The sequence below is a fragment of the Zootoca vivipara genome, chromosome 3, assembly GCF_963506605.1.
Source record: "Zootoca vivipara chromosome 3, rZooViv1.1, whole genome shotgun sequence".
Classification (NCBI taxonomy): domain Eukaryota; kingdom Metazoa; phylum Chordata; class Lepidosauria; order Squamata; family Lacertidae; genus Zootoca; species Zootoca vivipara.
Window position 1 is genome coordinate 86,830,306 of NC_083278.1, and position 20,074 is coordinate 86,850,379.

The 20,074-nt window shown below is 45.7% G+C and overlaps 1 protein-coding gene across 2 annotated transcripts in view; it reads left to right on the forward strand.

Moving 5' to 3' along the window:
- Nucleotides 1–19,951, forward strand: part of PLB1 (phospholipase B1) — an 81,554-nt gene extending 61,603 nt beyond the window's left edge. The window contains exons 32-39 of one of the 2 annotated variants that reach the window (XM_035111500.2): nt 3,086–3,166; nt 3,491–3,556; nt 6,397–6,491; nt 7,814–7,895; nt 9,918–10,022; nt 12,115–12,210; nt 17,170–17,244; nt 19,229–19,951. In XM_035111500.2, coding sequence (XP_034967391.2) covers nt 3,086–3,166; nt 3,491–3,556; nt 6,397–6,491; nt 7,814–7,895; nt 9,918–10,022; nt 12,115–12,210; nt 17,170–17,244; nt 19,229–19,450 — 822 coding nt within the window. In that variant the 3' untranslated portion in view covers nt 19,451–19,951. The remainder of the gene's footprint in view (nt 1–3,085; nt 3,167–3,490; nt 3,557–6,396; nt 6,492–7,813; nt 7,896–9,917; nt 10,023–12,114; nt 12,211–17,169; nt 17,245–19,228) is intronic. The other variant, XM_035111499.2, reaches the window with a different exon arrangement.
- The last annotated feature ends 123 nt before the right edge of the window (nt 19,952–20,074 follow it).

Genomic DNA, 20,074 nt, shown 5'->3' on the forward strand with positions numbered 1-20,074 from the left:
TACCCCATATATACCCACTTGACAGCTTCAATCTGTGGAACTGCCACCTTTGCAGGTACCGCATAACACCGTTTCCACATTTGTAAGAAATCCATCTTTCAGTGCAGCAGCAAACTGTGCTTTGGAACTCCTTGCCTGTTGACATCAGGCAGGCAGGAACCTTCACTGTCTTCCTCTTGGTGCCTGCTTAAAACAATTTTGCTTAGGCAAACCTCCTGAGACAGCTAGTGTTGATTTTAATCTTTTACAATATCTTAATACCCGTTTTAACTCTCTCTCTCTATGTAATGTTAATATTTTGTTTTATATTGTTGCAAAGAGCTTTGGGTTGTTTGCTTGTTTTCAATCCAGCAGTATATGCATTTTTGCTAAATAAGTAAATAGAATAACAGTGGAGCCATGGGCGTACCCAGGATCAAAACTAGGGGGGGCAAGGGGAGGGGCCAAGGCACGGAAGGGGAGGGGCCACAAAGTGGGCGGGAACAGCGAACTCGCGCTCCGCCGGGCTGTGCCCCTCCCTAGAAGCAGGGCTGGTGGGCGGAGGCGGAGCCCAGCCCAGCGGAGCGCGAGTTCAGCGTTCCCGCCCGCCGCGCCGCGCTCTCTGGTTCCCCACCGCGCTTGGCCTTGCCAGAGGGCGCGGCGGGGAGCTGGAGGGAGGGCGCAGCGCGGCGGGCGGGAACGGCGAACTCGCGCTCCGCCGGGCTGTGCCCCTCCCTAGCAGCAGGGCTGGTGGGCGGAGGCGGAGCCCAGCCCAGCGGAGCGCGAGTTCGGCGTTCCCGCCCACCGCGCCGCGCTCCCTGGTTCCCCGCCGCGCTTGGCCTTGCCTGAGGGCGCGCCGGGGAGCTGGAGGGAGGGTGCGGCGCGGTGCGGCGGGAATGGCGAACTCGCGCTCCGCCGGGCTGTGCTCCGCCTCTGCCCACCAGCCCTGCTTCTAGAGTAGGGCAGCTGCCCTAACTTGCCGCATGGTGGGTACGCCCTTGAGTGGAGCAGAGAATGCAGACCTGTACTGTGATGAGTATTCAGTAGCTTCAAGACATGCAAAATGAGATGGCTCCCCTCTGGAGGAGAGTCGGCTTCCAAGAGCACATTGAGGAAATGTTTTTACCAAGTGCCTTTGTGCCTCATCTGGGTGCAATTCAAGTTAAGTGGATATGACCAGGCAAGCCCTTTCTGGTTAGGGGCTTAATATACCTGTGAGGTTGCCTTTGTCCTTATGTGGCATTAAACCTTCTTGGACAGACAAAAAAACACCTTCTTAATACCGGTATGATCTGTGCGCCAAGGAAGGGCATGAAATGCATGTGAAGACAGGTGTTCTCGGTGGCTGCCCCACATTTCTGGAACTTGTTCTCCCTGTAGGTCTTCCCGAGTGTCTTTTGGAAGCATTGCAAAACCTTTTTATGTTATTGAAGTTAGCTTTTGATGGCTGAGCTCAGAAGCAGAGGGAAAATGCAACCAGGGTGTATTAACTGTGTTATTACCAACCTGAGTCCTTTGGCTTTGGGAGAGGAGCCATTGCCATCAAACTATTGATGGATCGTTTTGTGTGGGCTGGAAGACAAACAAAAACCACTGCTTTCCCAAACCTAGGCCTGTGTGACAGGTGCTGAGTGAGAGCTGACTTTTCTGTCAGTTTTTCTGTTCTTATTAGTTGCATTTAGTTGCATGTTCTTATTAGCTGCATACTGTGATAAACAGAAAGGAGAATCCATTTCCTCTCTGCTTTTCTGCATTTTTCCTGCTCTCTCTCTCTCTTTCTTACACATCACAAACACACACCAGAGTGGAAGCGCTGGCGTTTAAGCAAAGGCAAAAGTCAGAGCAGCTCCTAGGCTTCAGAGACCGTGATCCTGGCCTTCTGAAATCAGAGAGGGAATGATGTCGAGTCGAACACCCCTGGGCACCTCTTTGAAGCAAACGTGAACTGAAGTCAAGGGCCAGGAAAACAAATCCTATTAATGAAGAGAATTCAGCCCTGCTAGTGATTCCCAGGCCTTTGGTTTCCTTAGGACACATTCACCAATGCTTGTTATGTAAACGTGCTGCTCTAAAAATAGCCACCATCCATTCCTTTCTTTGTACTGCATGTTACAGAATGTTTTCCACTGAGTTACAGCTCTCAGCAGCCCCTATTGTTGGCTGGCAATGACGTAGGTTGAAGCAGCTGCCGGCCTTGGCTAAGCACAGCGAAGTCACCTATCTGAGGGCTCCTTCTCTCTATCCAAATGTCCACTCTTCTGGGCATTCCCTTCCTCAGCATGCCTGGTAACGTGTCGCTGTCAGGGATTCTCAGTGTCTCCAGCTACTGACAACTAGCATTCGGTGCATCATTGTGGGAAATGGTCTTTCTCTCTCATGCTTGCCTCTGTACAAGTGCCAAAGGCTTGTGGTGCCGGTTACACCCCTCACCTCCAAAGTCCATTAGGAATAGAAAGCCTCCTGTGTCAAAGAAGCCCAGATGCAGCTTAGATGATCACACTCCAGGGGAGCTGCCAATTTCTCCCCTCAATTTCTCCCCTGGCTTTTTTCTCTCCCCCCCCCCTCGCTACTCTCCCTGTTATTCAGTCTGACCCACGAATGAAAGCAGAAAAGGGGGACTGTGGGGGGGGGGGAGATTGCTGCTATTCTCTAGTATCTGTCCTATTAGACAAACCCTTTCATGTGGCAATGATAATGCAACAAGTTCAGCTCAAATACCTATTATGCCGTTGGGCATGCAATACTTTCATGTCCTTGATAAAAGCTGTCACAACGACAGCATAGGCATGGTGGCATTTCAAACAATGAGGATAGCATGCCACTGCAATTGCTATGTGTGACATGAGAAATATGGGATTGTGAATTTACTCTCAAATGGCCTTTTCCCGTGGAGATGGACTGAGTGTGTACGTGCTTTGGCCTGGCTTTCTGCAACCCCAAGGAATGTCTGTAACAATTCGCAGCAGGTGAGCAGGCAGACGATTCCAGCAGTTCCGGAGAGTGGAATCGACGGGATCCTGAGCAAGTCACATCACTCATTACTCTCTTTGCTCCTCCGAGCATCCGTGGACTACTCTAATATTGTGGTGTTTTTGTTTCTCACCAGAGCATCAACTATAAGGAGGACTGGAAGCTAGTCACCATTTTCATTGGAGGCAATGACCTTTGTAACTATTGCTTAGACAAGGTATGAAAGCTGCAGCTGGCCTGGTTTGAAAACGATAGTATTTCCTGTCACTTTTTGTTTGAAATGAGCATTTTTGTCCTTATTGCAGCCCCAGTCCTCAAAGCTGGTGATTGTCCAATGCGTGTTGCAACTGGGAAACAATTCTGCAATACTTCCTTCTAAATATATCAAGACTTTGCTAGCACAAATTATATCCTCGTACCAGTCTCCTGCAAGTCAAGCTATTCCATAGACCTTTCTGGTTTTGGGTGTGTGGGGATGGATTTATCTGCACCTTTTAATGTAATACTGAAAATGGATAACTGAGTGTTTCATTTTCTTCAGGAGACCTATTCAGTGGACAAATATGTAGAACACCTCCAGGACACCCTTGATATCCTTTACAAGGAGGTAAGACCTTAAGACACTCTAGAAGGCTGAGTTCTTGGCAACTGCACTTAAACATTTCTCACCCCTCGCAGAGTTTCCATGATCATGTTTCATTCAGGACCTTCTTTCAGATAGCTGGTACAGTCATAGTTGAAGGGTAATCCAATGACCTTGATAGCTAATGGCCAGGAAAGCAGTGAGATTCTACTATGGTGAATGTGGTTGCATTTTATAAGGTTTCCTTCACTTTTCTCAATGTGGAGCTGGCCCCTAAAGCCCTCAACAGCAGGCAGCAGCTTTGTCTACCATGCTGATGGATGTACTGTCCAGCCTCCCCAATTCTTTATTCGCCCTGACTTAGGGATATTTGTGCAGCAGAGGAGGAAAGGAGATGGGTGGAGAAACATGATAACAAGTTTGCCTGGTGCTGCAACACTCCCAACTTCTTTCTTTCTTTCTTTCTTAAATTTGTTAGTCACTTTATTTTGCCCAGGACAACCCAAAGCAACTTACAAACAAACCACACACACCCCCGCATGTAGATACATTAATACCAAGGAGGAAAAGCAACACATTAAAAACATCTCACCCACTTCTAAAAAGCAACATGTAGTTAATGGCTAAAAGACTGGTTATAGGGGAAACTTTTTGCCTGGCACCTAAAGATAGGCAATGAAGGTGCCAGGCGGGCCTCCCTGGGTAGAGCATTCCACAAATGGGGAGCTGCTCCATGGCGCCCTCTGGACTTTTCATGGAAGGGGCACATGAAAAAGAGCTTCAGGTGATGATTGCACGGTCCGGGTTGGTTCATGCTGAGCAAAATCACAGATTTTCAGTCTGGGAGGGGCAACTCCCAGCTTAACCGTGAGTTGCTACAGAGTGAATTTGCTCTGTTTCCCCTTACATTGCCTCGGGCACAGTGTGTAGCGTCAAAGTTTGGAATAAAGATCCACGGGTTGCCACAAGTATGCAGTCAAACCCTGGCTCTCAAATTATGAAGCTTTCTTGAGATGGAGGATGAAGATAAAATAAATGAAAGGGGAAAGGAAGAATAAAAGAAACAAGACCATTTGCACCCGTGGGGGCTGGGAGGGCAGAAGGCAGCAGGTGGAACCAATGCAAGCAGAGGCAACTAATTCTACTTTTGTCCTCCCACCCTCCTTTCTGCTGAGTTCTACAAGGGCAACACTGAGGCTAAGGGGAAGGAAGGTGGCAGGCAGTCCCACCCCCTGAACTAGTTGTGAGTAAGCAGGCAGGGGGCATGTGGGGGCTGGCTGAGGGCAGGCTGAAGTTGACACAGCAGTGCCCCATTGCCCAAATGAAAAAGCCTCCACTGGTCTGCGCTGTTAAGTAACCTCAGCTAGTTATTGAAATTGGTGGCCCAGAGTCTCCTGGGCATTTTATTCATTTTTTATTTAATAAATCGGTTTGCTGCCTGTCAAAATGAAGCAGTTTCCGAAGGGGGCATGCAAGTCTTATCAAAGAAGCTAAAGCCATACAATAAAACACTATGCTGTGATAAGCAGGAAGAATTAAATGGTGACGTACACTTCAGCCACCCAACAGAGAGTAAAGCAGACACCTAATCTACACCTTCAGAAATATTGTTTTAAGAGAACAAGAAGGGCGCCAATCCTATTTCGCAACAGGAGGAGTGCCACCGCTGTCTCTCAGGCCTGCCGACCTAATCTCGCTTCAAGAAGCGCACTTGAGGGTTAGTTCCACAGCAGCTGGCAAAGGCTCATGGGAGCTGTAGTCCAAAGCATCTGGAGGGGTTCAAGGTTAGATAAGGCTGCTCTGGAGCAAAGGTGAGCAACTGTTTTTGCCCCTGAGGCCCACAAGGAGCAGTGGGTAAGTGCTTGTGGGCCGCATGCCAGCGGTCTGGGCATACACATATATATGCAAACAAATATATGCAAACCCACCCTTTGAAATCAGGGCAAGGTGGCTGTCACCAGTGTGGTTCTTGCTCTCAGAAGAGCCCTCAAGAGCTTAACTTTTAGGGGGATAAAAGGCCCATTGGAAGCAGGATGGTGCAGACTATCACCTGCCAAGCAGCTGTTAAGTGGGCTGAGGATGGCATAATTTACATGGGGGGAGGGAAGGTGTACCAAACCCATCATCTCCAAACCCCCACTTCTTGTAAATTGTGCCCCCTGCAGCCTCCCAAACAGCTGTCTGGTGGTCTGAAGGAAGCACAAGACACAAGGTGATTTTAGTAGTGGCAGAGGTGACAGCACTCCGGTGGACCACACAGAACTTCTGTGGTCTGCAGGCTGTTGATTTCCCACCTGTGGTAGAGGCTTGTGGCAAAGTCATGCACATTTCTTTGCTTGCCATAAACAATTACTGCACAAACACCATTGCATCTAGCTAGACGTTGCATCAAGCTGGCTAATGGTGCCAGCCTGCAGTTTTACAGTGGAACCTCGGTTTACACCTACCTCCGTTTACGAAAACCTCCGTTTATGAACGCCGCGGACCAGGAAGTGTTTACATCCAGGTTCCACAGCGTGGGATGCGCAGGCGCGATCTGCGCAGCTTGCGTATGCGCAGAAGTGATCGGCGCAGCGTGCACGTGCGCAGAAGCGTGCCTTCGGCGAGCGAATGCCTCGGCGAGCAAATGCTTCTGTGGAACAGATTGCGTTCGCAAACCGAGGTACCACTGTAGCTATAAAGTTTATCGCACCGACATTATAATTTTGGTTCATTGCCACTGTCCCTCTGTACATTTCCTTTCCTATTGCATGAAAACCAGATGCTCTCACGACTACTGATCTGTGCATAACCTCTTTGTGTTGCTGTTTGGCTCTGCCTTGTGCTCTGTGCATCAATATACCTGGTTACTGTAATCCCTGCAGCTCCCTCGGGCTTTTGTCAACATGGTGGAGATAATGGAACTCGCTGGACTGCGTCAGATTGAAAGGGAAGCATCCGGATGTGTTCTTTCAGGGGCGTAAGTGAGCGGATTGCACAGCAATCTGTATTGTATGCTATTTTTAGGGCCGATCTATACTTTTGTTATTCATAAAGCAACCGCAAAGAGCTTAAAAAACCTGTGCCCTGCAAGATGCTATTGGACCTGGGAGCTGTGAGGCAGCAGATGCTCTAATTATAATGAGGATATTTGGGCTGGTTTTTCCCTTTACTCACATGAGAGCAATCTTCATTGATTTCCATTAGAGCTGCAGCCATTTAAGATAGTAGCTTTGGGCTTCTTGTTTTCTGCACAGATATTTATAACAAGGTAGACAATGATTCACAAAGTCTGGCTGATGCCTGGATCTCTGGTGTTAAGCCTATTTGAGACGTGTGTTAACCTGGAGACCTAGCTAAGCTATCTTCCATTTCTTCAAAAATTTGTGTGTGCTAAAAAAAAAAGCTCATCCCTTTCCACTGTATGGAAGTGTGGGTGTCTTTCCCATCTGGCCAGTGTCATTGTCTACCCAACTATAAAGAGGGTTTGGAACGCCAGAATCCAAAGGTCCAAACTGTTGAATCCAGGAGCTCTTATATCCCAAATAAGAATCATGCCTCTAGGCCAGCCTTCCCCAACTTGGTGCCCTCCAGATGTTTTGGGCTACAGTTTCCATCAGCCCCTGCCATCATGGCCAATGCTGGCTAGGGCTGCAGTCTAAAAATTCTGGAGGGCTCCAGGCTGGGGGAGGTTTCTGTAAACCAACAAGTGAGGCAAAAGTCCTGAGCAGCAGTGGGATTAGAACGTAAGGCCACATTGACATCATACATATAAAGGACATTTATACGACACCTTAACAGCCTTTGAGAAAGAATCCTGGAAACTGTAGCTTATGCCTAAGAGAGCTACAATTCCCAGCACCCTTAGCAAACTACAGCTCCCATAATTATTTTGGGTAAGCCATGTGCACCTGTGTGTATGCACGTATATAGGACCACAGGCTTAAACACATTATTCTGATGTGTCCATTATTAGTTCATGGAAGAAATGTATTTTTTAAATCCAACGCATAGGCTTTTGTATTCTGTGGTTCCACAAACATAATCACCCATCAATCCAGATGTTTTTGGACTCCAGTTCCTTCTTGTACCCACAGCCAGTATGGCCAATGGTCAAGGATGATGGGAATCATAGTCCAACAACATTTGGAATTTCCCAAGACCTAATCTAATACTTTACATTCTTTCTTAAGCTATTTTAAATCAAACCATCTTGTTGCCTGCACTATTGCAGGGGGTTGGACTAGGACCTGTGCTATCTACGGTAGGATCTGTGTTTATTTTAGCATCCCTCTCTTTCAGGAGCCTTTGCCCGTGTTTTCTAAACCCCCAGGAAAACTCCCCTGAACTACAGGAAATGAAAAGAATTAACAGAGATTTTCAGGTAAAGCAAGCACTTCCTTTCTTACTGATTTCAAGGGGAGGAATTTAACATCATGCTCTCTTCCAATCATTCTGCCAGCCCTTGCAAGCATTTTGGCTTGCCGGACAGAATGATCCCTCCTCTCCCTCCCCCCCCCACTTTTCCAAGGGTTTCTCCCAACCCACCCCAACCCAATTTTGGGAGAGCAAGGGAAGCACCAGTGCACAAGTAGCAATCTCCGTGCAGGGCTTCCACTGACAAGACTCCTTAGCTCAATCCCACTCGAGATCCTTGCACCCCTCCTGTAGAAGTCAAGCCTATATATTAATAGCGAACTCATTCTCTGGGTGTGGATCCATATGTAGCTAAATCAGCATCACACACAAGTAAGAAAAAGGTGTCAGCAGGCTTGGAGAAACCCCAAGGTCGGCAGAACTATCACACACACAAACACTCCAAGGGAAGGAACCTGAAACAGCCCAATGAGGACCAAGTGTGTTCAGATGCTACAGAACGTTGGCTGGCTATTTGAGGTTGGGTGGAGCGGAAAATGCAGTGGTTGACTGATGCCCATTTGAATTAGTAGGGCAGAAAGGAGGGAGACCATCAGTAGGTGGAGCCAGGGTCAACAACAGGCCAAGCCAGCTAGGTCTAGTTTTGTCCCGTCCTCCTCCCTGCAGAGTTTTTTTTTACAAGGGCAACACAAAGACGAAGGAGGAGGGAGCTGACAGGAAATGCCACTCCCTGGACTAGATGCAAGGCAGAAGGCAGGGCAGGTGGAGAGCTGCCTGAAGGCAGGCTGAGAGTTGGTGGGGCCTAACAGACCAGCCTCCCCTGAGAAAATGGCAAAGCTGACTGGAACCCCGAAGAGGAAGGCTCTGCGCTGCCACATTTTGTTGGCTTGATTTGGTGCTGAGAGTACTTGAGAGCGATTTCTTGTTTCAGCTGGCGTTGGTGATGTCATCTGTTTTCCCACATAAATCCACTCTCTTGCATTTCACGTTGTGCCTGGAGCTCGGTGACTCATGCTTGCCTCTTCTTCACCTCTTCTGTCTTATGTATTTATTTGTGTTGTGTGTTTATCTGCTATGTGTTCCCCCCCCCCACTGTCTGAGGCACAGTGGGAAGCAGTGAAGTCTTTTAGCCTTCTTGATGCTCGCACCCTCCTAATAGGAATCCCTGCTCAGGGAAACTCAGCCTCGGCCTCTCTGCTTTTCCATTTTTAGGAGTTCTTTTCTGGGCAGTTCTTTCTCGGGAGCCATCTGGCATTCCTGGTTACAGCTGGAGACGGCTCCTGAGCTGAACTGGAGCTGCTTTACTCCCTGCCAACTTATTTCTCTTGATTGTTTTACTCGTTGACAGTGCTGCGGTTATGTAGTTTTATAAGCATGGCTTTATTATTTTTAATGGTTTTTGTTGTTGTAAATTAAGAACATAACAGAGTCTGCTCAATCAAAAAGGCCTATCTGGTCCAGTATCCTGTTCTTACAGTGGCCTGTGGGAAGCCTGAAAACAGGACCTGAGTGCAACATCACTCCCCTCACTTGTAATTCCCAGGAGTATTTCAGACTCATACTCATAATGTGGGTTTTTTGGGGGGGTAGTACATAGCCATTGTGGCTGATAGCCATTGATAGCTTTAATTTCTATCAGGAGGCTTGCTGGGAACCAGTACTGTATAGAGATTTGAGGAATGGTGGCGATAATAGCAAGTTGGGTTTCTAAGCCTACCCTATGATTTGTAAGGATCTATCTCCTTTTCTTCTTTATCCTTGCAAGAGCTCCATGAAGTGGGTATTCCTGCCATCTGACTGTCTCGGGACATAAGCTCAGCTAGTGTGACTTCCACAATGACCTTTAATGGGGTCGCTGTCTTGCCCTTACTGTAGTTTGTCACTTCTTCTCCTATGACACCACCCCTGCACTTGGCACTCGTCCCTTTTAGTCCATCTGGTCTGAGTCAGTACTTGTAAACTGGAGGGGAAAGAGCTAAGGGAGTCCCCGTGTCATTGCTGACCTTGCCGTTGTGTACTTCCCAAACAGGAGAGAAGCGCAAGGATGGTCAACTGCGGTCGCTATGCAGAGCGGGAGGATTTTGCCGTCGTTGTGCAGCCGTTTTTCCGAAACACCATCATGCCACTAGACAGTGTGAGTCACTGCTTGCTACCTGAAGCATTCAAAGCAATGTTCCAGGATTTCTTCTAGATGACAAGATATACAGGCTGAGGATTACATCATCCTTACAACCATGTAGCGTTGCAAGGGAAACTGAAAAATAGACAGAGAGATAGAACAGTCAGTTCCCACCGTTCTGGCTCTGTGTATGATCCTAGAGGCAACTGGGAGCCAATGCTGTTGATAGGATTACAGGCCCCCAGAACATATATCAATAAATGAATTGGACCACTTCTGGTTTTCAAAATGCATACAAGAACTGGCACCAGATCCAGGCCCCCGGGTGTCTAAAGGACATTTGTCACTCCCATATACAGGTAACTGATATGATACATGCCACACGTCCACATCTGACTATTCATACAAATCAGGCAGGCAAGCAGAAACAAATAAACCTTTCCTCTAATTCATGGGTAGGCAAATCAAGGCCCACGGGCCAGATCCAACCCAATTGCCTTCTAAATCCGGCCTGGAGACGGTCAGGGAGTCAGAGTGTTTTTCATGAGTAGAATGTGTCCTTATACTCAAAATGCATCTCTGGGTTATTTGTGGGGCATAGGAATTCATTTATTCCTTCCCCCCAAAAATATAGTCCAGGCCCCCATAAGGTCTGAGGGACAGTGGACCAGCCCCCTGCTGAAAATGTTTGCTGACCCCTGCTCTAATTGTTCAAAACAGAAAAGGCCTTTAGGGGGAAAGGGAAAGGAGACCTGTGTAAAAGGTTGGTGCCAAGTCCAGAGAAATGATAGGTGGGCACGTACCTAAAGTAACCTTTTGAAATTGTTGCAGCACTGACATTGTCTTAGGACTGCTTCCTATATGCATCTCTATCTCCACATCTCCTTGCCGCATAATCTATCAACCGATGAATCAGAGCTGAAAATGTGAACAGCCTCTAAAATTTGAGGAGACAGCAAATGTTATGAAAGCTCTGCTTTGGTGATTAATCTGTGATTCCGCACACCATTTTGCATGCTAGTCTTCGCTCGAGGCTGCAAGCATTGAGAGATGAAGGGGGAAAGGAGATTTCAAAAGTGCACACGCACCAGTTTATTGGGGCCCGAGGATACTTAACCAGATAAAACAATGAAGAGTCGTGTGGCCCAATAAATATTACTATATTTACTGTATAAGCTTCTGTAGACTGGAGTCCACCATCAGAGTCCACTTCTGAAGAAGCATATAAGACTAAGCAGTTTGTCTGAAGAAACTGGTTTAGCTTCTCCTGCAGAAGAAACCATGGGCTTGAAAAGCATTGAGCGCTGCTTAACTGGTTTCTATATGTACACCCCTGAAGTCTCTCCATCTTTTCATTTCTGTATAGGTGCCTTTCCTCCATCTCTTCTTTGGTCACATGTACGTGTGAACTAACCGTTATGGCTTGTGCTTCCAAAAAATCTATAACATCATTTGATAATGTTTCCCATTCTAAGGAAGAGGCTCCTTCACTCTCCAGTCTAGAACTCTTGTGTATGTCACAGTGCGCTCAGTCCATGTACTGTAATTACTGCTTTTGCACGCCTCTCTGTTTGCAGCAAAGGATTATGCCCATTCACTAAAACAAATAGCTTATTTGCAGGTTGGAGAATTATGTCCTTGCATCAGAGTCACTGTGTCCTCCTCCCAAGGGCATCAGTATGTTGAAGGGACCTGGAGGCGAGATGCTCCGTTGATATTGCTGATTGCTGCTTATATGAGGAATAAAAGTAACCATTTATCATAAATACCACTTGGGAAAAGGCTTATTATACTGCCCTTTCAATCTAACAGCATTTAAAGTTGTAGAAAGCATGCACCAACATCCCTGTTGATAGTTGACTTAGTCGATTTTTACACATTATGCCAAAAATAATAATAATCTATACCTAGCTGGTGGTTGCTGCAGGAGTGTATTAAACACAAAAACAAACCATGTGACTTCTTTTGAGAGGCAGGATTTGACTGTTGATTGGCTCAGCGCCAGGAGACAATGGGCCAAAAAATACATATGAAATGCCAGAGCCTAACTAGTGAGCGATAAAATCTATTCTGAAGATTAATAATTGTATTTTGTACTAAATCACAGGATGGGAAGCCAGACCTGAGTTTCTTTGCAGTGGATTGCTTTCATTTCTCGGAGAGAGGCCATGCAGAGATGGCCATAGCACTCTGGAATAATATGGTAAGAGGGTGGCTGTGTAAATTCAAACATACTAGATGGTACAGAAACCTCATATATGGGGGTGTGGATGGACGAACAGCCTATTTCCTTTCCCAATCAGTTTCACACGGGCTCATAGTCATAGGACCATTCTGTCCTGTTTTACTAAAGATTTAAAAACACACATGGGAAAAACTGCATGTAAATTATGCAGATTTTGTAATAACAACAATAATAATTTTATTATTTATACCACGCCCATCTGGCTGAGTTGCCCCAGCCACACTTGCAAGCATTTTCCTTCCTAAAATACACATTTGTGTATTTTCCTCAATGCATTTTCCCTTACAATGCAATTTTTTGTCCACGTTTTGTGGAACCAAAAAGGTCCCAGAACCTCCAAGGGCAGCAGTTTGCTTTAAAAAGCAGTCTGGATTAATTTCTCCTCTATCCTAGAGATGGCAATTAGCTGTAGTTACTGACTGATAACAGAATACATTCTGCACATGCTTGCAGGATTGTGCAGAGTTTAAAGATTATTATGATTTTATAATCAAGTTTATTATTCGGAACAAGTTCAGTGGCTGCTGTTCAGCTCACATTCATCCTTTAACATTTATAAAACACTTATCACTGTTGCTTCGTCAACAAGCACCCACTTTCCTGTGTGATTTGTCTCAAGGCACCATTCATAATCCTGGAAATAGAATGTTGATGCCTTCTTGCTGAGGTGATGTAATGTTTAGAAGTCCTCTTCATGTTTCCCTATGAGTTCTAGCCTACTAGAACCTGAAGCAGTTCCATCCCAGGGTTGGTTTGTTGTTTCTGTGCTTGCTGCGATCCCAGTAACAGCAGCTGTATAGATGGAGCTGCACACTATACAATAAGCACAGTGTGTAGCTGAGGCTTCCCCAGCCTGGTGCCTCCAGATGTTTTGAACTGCTACTGCCACCAGCTCCAGCCAACATGGCCTATTTCAGGTTGGAGGGGGAGCAGGTATGGTTTGACCCTCAGCCTCTCCAGGAGGTGGCAACACCTTGCTGTCAGATGGAAAGCCAGCTGGCCTGGCCCCAGCCGGAGCATCTCCCTTCTCAGACTTGCCGCTGCAGAGATCTATCAGTCATCCTCCTCCGACTTGCATCTGCTATTTAGCGATTTAGCAGGAGCACACCTTTCTTCAGCAGTGTAAACACACAACAGATCAGGCTCAAGGCGTGGATACTATACTAAGCTGCACATTTATTATACATAGATCAGGACAAAGAAAAACATGGTCTCTCTCCTTCTCAGAGAGAGAGAAAGACAAAAGCAATACAGAGCGGATGTTCCGCTCACAGGACTCCAGCAATCTGTGCTGGAATGTAAACAGACATGTGACATGTAGCAATCCCACATATCTGCAGCGTGGGAGGAGTCTAATTCCCAACACTTACACCCTCCTTGGCACTTACTCCACTACAACAACAATAGCAGCAATAACAAACGTTACTCTAGAACAGGGTTTCCCAAACTTGGCTCCCCAACTGGTTTTGGACTACAACTCCCATCATCCCTAGCTAGCAGGACCCAGTGGTCAGGGGTGATGGGAGTTGTAATCCAACTGGAGAACCGAGTTAGGGAAAGCCTGCTCTACAATGCTGAACCCGAGACAGAGAGAGAGAGAGAGATCAGCCCAAACTCACATCCAACATCATAACCCAGCCTGCTCCATGACTTCCTGGAGGTTTTTGCTGCAGTTTCTTCTGGTACTCGTGAACAGCTCCCCACCACCCATAATATCCAAAATACTTATTCAGCTTAGGAGGTGGGGCTTTGGAGATGAAGGTGGTCCCAGGAAAGACACCCATTCTCCTTACCTGCCACTAGGTGGCAAAATGCAGTAAGGCTAAACCGAACGCTTGCAATGGTTTTGCAGTTACAAATCCCTATAAATGGTCCTTAGGGATGAGGTAACGGTGCTGTTTTTCTCCTACAAACCCCAAACAACTTGGGACCAGAGTACCTTAGTCTAGGAATGTCATATGACAGAGCGATAGCCCCTGGCAAGTTATTTCCTCCATTGCCTATAAAGAAGCGGCCAGAGCGTTACCCTCATTTTTTTAAATTAAGAGATGGCCTAGCAGAAGACCATAGCAAGAGCAATGTCATGACTCTCCAGCAAGCTTCATTCCAAGCATGACTAGTGGAAAGTGTTACCTTGAACAGGAGGAGAATGGTGAGTGGCCCCTTTAACCAGCACTTGAGGACAAATTGCCCCTCAAGCAAATCTGGTTGTTATGTCACCTCGGCCTTTGCCAAACTTGTTCCTTCCAGATGTTGTTGGACTACAACTCCCACCATCCCTGCCTTTTGGCCATGCTGGCTGGGGCGGGTGGAAGCTGGGATCCAACACCTTCTGGATGACCGCAGGTTCCCCACCCCTGCTGTAAAAAAGATCTATAAGCAGAATTTTTTTATTTGCTTTTTGAGGAAGCCGCCTACCAGAAACGGAGTGTGTTTTCCAACCAGATGTGGAATAGCAAAGTCATATTCCTAGTTCCTGGGTTTTAGAATTGCCTCACGCCTAGCAATCTCATAAAGTTCTGACCTTAGGTCAGAAGAGTTGTGCTGATCTCCTTCCTGTTTCAGGGTTCTTGTTTTTTAACTTTCTTGATTTACCAGCGTGGTTCACTTTCCTAGACTAGCGACGACCTTTTTCTTTGATGGAGTAGAGGAATGAGAGCTCAGAGCGTTTTTAATTTATCGGCCTTCTCGCCTGAGGTTTTTCTGGGTCAGAGAATGTTGGAGTCTCCAGTGGAATTCTTGCCATCGCCCTGCCAGCAAAGGCTGCAAAGGGAGAGTGCCAAATCAGCGCATTCTCAGCTGCTCCAGCCAGCCACTTTTCTGGCCTTCCCAGGATTTTTAAGCTGTTCTGTTCTCTGTCAATGTACCACGTCGTCTCTCCTGGGAAGGGTTTGTGCCTGCAGGAGTCCTCTATGCCAAAAAAACACAGGGTGTGCATGCCAGTCTGTTTTGCTCAGCAACGTTCAAAATAAAGATGAGACCTACTGTGATCTAATGGATGCAGAGGCAGGGAAATCTGAAGTAGGAAGCTACTTTATATTGAGTCAGGATATTGGTCCATTTGTTTCAATATATTAGCTCAGTATTTTATACAGTGACTGGAAGCAGCTCTCCGGAGTTTCAAACGGGCATCATCCTAGTTCTGCCTGGAGATCTCGTAGATTGGCCATGGACATTTTCCCGTGCAAAGCATGAATTCTATATAGTCATACCTTGGAAGTTGAACAGCTTAGTTCCCGAACGTTCTGGCTCCTGAATGTCGCAAACCCAGAAGTGAGTGTTCTGGTTTGCGAACTATTTTTGGAAGCCAAACATCTGATGGGGCTTCAGCAGCTTCTGGTTGGCTGCAGGAGCTTCCTGCAGCCAATCAGAAGCCGCATTTTGGTTTTTGAACATTTTGGATGTCGAACAGACTTTTGGAATGGATTCCGTTCGACTTCCAAGGTACAACTGTACTGAACTATTGAGCTAAGGCACTTTCAAACTGCCACTATTTTGCAGGTGGGATCAAATCACATACTGGAAAATTCAGGTTGTGCAATTAATGTGGATTTGGCACTCTCACTTGACAAAGCTGCTTTTTAAAAAAGTGGGTTTTTTAAATATGGAAAGCGATAGGGAAATGAGTGACAACAATTGCTTGATGCAATGCTGTGCAATAAATCCTCCAAAGAAATCAGTACGGATGTGTGTTGCCTGTAAGTGACCAAGTCTCTGTTCACCTAAGAAATCACTGAGTAGTCTAGACCTATTGGTCTAGAGCAAGGGTGGGCAACTTGAGTGGGCCCTCCAGGCATTGCTGGACTACAACTATCATCATCTCTGACTCACGGGGCTAGATAGGGCTGATGGGAGTTGGAGTCCAACAATATCTTAGGGACCACTGGTTGTCCATCCCAGAGGTAGAGCAACTTGGAAGAGGAGCAAAAACTCTACCCTGCTGTGCAACTTCTTATAGTACAGTGCAGCCAGGCTTCAAGTCAAGTCCACAGGGCTCCAATGAAAACGTGCTAAATGGTTCTTGGAGAGGAAGAAGCAAATAGGTGGGTGGGAAGCTGGCCTCCCGACTAGGGTTCTTGCAATGCATTTCCTATGTGCCTGGGAGTACTCTGTGTGTTCAGGCAACTAGAACTGCACCCTAAAAAGGGCAGATAAAGCTGGCTATATCGCCTGCTTGGCATGGTTAATTTAATCTCCCATTTACACTGCAACCCTGTTGGACAGGCTATCCAAACATTATGGCTTGCACACAGCATAAGTGTGTAACTTCTGGATCACAGATCTATCCAGAATAACCTTCTGGATAACAGCCAGCACACCCCCACACACATTTCTAGTCAGCTCTGAAAGGCTAGGAATAACACTACAATCCTTGCCTGGAAGCAAATCCCATTGAAATGAGAATCAGGTTGCACAGATCTAATCTGTTCTCATCCCTCTGGAGTCCATTAGGTTTCACCTGCATAAAATTCCCTTCCAGAGGACTCCACATATTGAGGCCCTTCACTATACATTTGATATTTCATCCTATTAATTTGCCACTTCCCTTGAACTCTATAGAAGCTATAAAAGGCTGCTTTTATGCATTGGAACGTAAGACATAGATTACATTTCCACAGGGTTTTTATAGCCTGCTGTCATGACCTTAAGACAGAATGCTTAACATTAAAAAAAATCTTATTCTGTACCTGTAGAAAGAAGCTGACACTTTCCAAGCTATAATTGTATAATATAGCAGAATACAGAGCAGTAATATATACAATACTATAATAATGAAGTAGGTATAATGATTGAGCACTGCAATTTAATGGTGATATTTTATTAGTGTGGTTTTTGTGGTGTATTATAACATACCCAGTTCCATGAAAATATAGAATTACGATTCAAGGGCGAGTTATTTGTCCTCCATTCTTTCAGCTGGAGCCAGTTGGTCATAAACAGTCATACAATAACTTCACATATGAAAGGCTGAAACTCAAGTGCCCAACCTCGGTAAGTAACAAAGGTCTGCAGAAACACCTAGCCCCATAGCACTGACATAGGAAGAGACAAGGCCTATGCAATCCCACATCTGGTTTCCCCACAACAAAATAAGCTCTTCTCACTTTTGATTCATTGCACTCCTTCTGAAATAACTTTAAAATGGCTTTAAATGTGCCTTCCCCCTTTACAGGCTTTTCTTCTTCTTTGGCGATCACTCGTAGCCGAGTAAGATTGTCATCCATAAACACTGTTTTAACAATGGGTCCGTAAGTGACTGTGGAGGCCAATTCTGGATCCACACATGCTTCCACAGTGGGGACATTGGTTTCCGGGCGGGAGTTGATCACGGTGTGGATTTGCCAAGCGTGCCTTCCTCTTAGCACGTTTCTCCCTTCCGTCCTGAGATTGAGTGTCTTCAAAGCCCATGACACCTTTGGTAAGGGCTGTTCTCCAACTGGAGCACTCGCAGGCCAGGGTTTCCCAGTTGTCAGTGTTTATACTACATTTTTAAAGATTTGCCTCGAGACAGTCTTTAAACCTCTTTTGTTGACCACCAGCATTACGCTTTCCATTTTTAAGTTCGGAATAGAGTAGTTGCTTTGGAAGACGATTGTGGAAAGGTAACCTTGTGGAAAGGTACAGGCTTTATGGAGCATGAAAGCAATCTGGTTGCCCAAACAGAACTAGATAGTAAAAGAGGCAAGAGTGAAGTGAGATTCTTTGGGATTCAGGCAAGAGTGAAGTGAGATTCTTTGGGATTCAGAATTGCACCAGTCCTGATGCTGCTGCTAAGGATGCTAATGGCTAGATTAAGACTTTTAGAGGCCCTAAGTGTTTTGGTGCCCTCATATATATCTAATTCAAAATATAAACAATGATTAACTGTGTATTATTAATCTCTATTATTACTATGTTATTATTACAATTATTATTATTATTATTATTATTATTATTATTATTATTACATATATATCCATGTATTTTTTTTCTTTTATTGTGGGAGCCAGCGCCATATGGTCCATGGTAAATCTGGCAATGAAACATTCTGTGGTGCCCCTCTTCCCTTGATGCCCTAAGCCCATGCTTTTTTGCTTAATGGTTAACCCACCCCTGGGCAAGTGTGGAGGAATTTAGGAAGCTACCTCATTGTGCCACTGGTCCTTCTAACTCAGTCTTGTTAACACTGGTCGGAAGCAAGACCCAGCTCTTTCCCAGCTATACCAAGGATTAAAGAGCCTGGCAATTAGAGCTTGCGGTGGATTTTGCTTGTAAGCAGAACACAAATCAGGCCAGATGGGTGAAAAGAAAGAGGGAGGACTTGCTTTTGCCCTGCTACTTTCCCTTGGGGAAACTCAATCTTTCCTGCTGAATCGGAGCAAACATCAGTCGGGCTTTCTCCAGACAAACATTTGTTCCGCTTTATTGCAAAAGAGCCCCTTCCCTAGGGAGAAAGTGGTGGGACAAGGGCAAAACTACTCAGACCCAAGCCTAGAAGTTGCAGAACAAGTGGGAAACCACTTGGACCCATGCTTTTTAAGTGTGTGACAAGCCCTGAAACCTGCTGCTGTTATTTATAAGACAGGTGACAAATAGAGCTCTTGTTCCTAAATGGGTTTATTAAACTGAAATAGTAGGTGCATTTAGGAAAAAATATGTTAACCTGGATTTAATCCCTAAACTTTTCAGCCTCTTCATTAAAAATAAGAAGAAGTTTTATTTCACCAGGGTTTGTTAGAGTTGCATATCCCCAGCTGGAGGTTTAAAATAAATGTGCTAAAAGCAGTGTTGATCCACCGGAGGCCCAATGCAGAGGCTTCAAGAGAACATGTTAGTTTATAGTTCAGGAAAAGGTTAAGATGGTAAATCTTTCTGCTATAGCAGATGAGAAAATATTATTTTGTTGCTTCTGTATTTCATGGGCGGTCCTTACACCACATCTTTAGGTGGTGTAAGGACTGACTACTGTTCTGTAAACTGTGCCTTTCTGCTGCAGGAAAATCCCTTTATTTTCACCTCAAGCAACAGCAAAGCGCAGAGTTCAGAGATCGATGCAGAGAACAATGGAGGCAAGGTGCCCTACTGGGCTGCGATTGTGGCAGCAACAGCTGGAATCTTGGCAGGATCCCTCATTGCCTGGCTGATCACCACTCAGAGAGCCAGCAAACGCCCATGTTCAGGAAACACAGTGACTGGAGAGAAAGTAACAACATTTTGAATTTGCACCTGCACCAAGGAGATCTAACACAACATCTACCTCCAGTAACATGAGGAAAGCAGTATGGGAGCTTAGCAGCAGCTTTTCACATACTATTTTTAAACCAAAAAAATTTCCATCTAAAAGTGGGAGAAGAAATACCGGCTCAGACATCATGGTAACTGTTTGCAGACCAGGGCTTAGAAGATGAGATACATAGGGAGAGCTTATTAAAGCAAATGCATCCCAAATATATCAGCCTTCCCTGATTTTAAATAGGATATTTGTTATTGTAATGGAAACGCCAAGATAAAGAATGCTTCTATACGGTGCATTTTGCATTCCCACTGAAGATTCATCCGCAAATGTCAGGTTTGCTCTCTTAATCCTGGCCTCTTAAATGGCATCTGGGAGCATTTAGTGAATACAATAATCAACAGTGTTACAAATGAAGAGCTATCAATTCTAGAGCTGCCATCCTGGCTGAAGAGTGAGCCAAATAAAAGCCTTTCAAGAAGCCAACTTTTGCCTGTTTATTTGTATAGGCGGAGATAGAATGTCTTAGGTTAAAATTCTCACAGGAAAATATATAGGAGAGCTAGCTTCCAAGAGGAAGATAAAAAGGTTAAGCCAATTAATATGTCT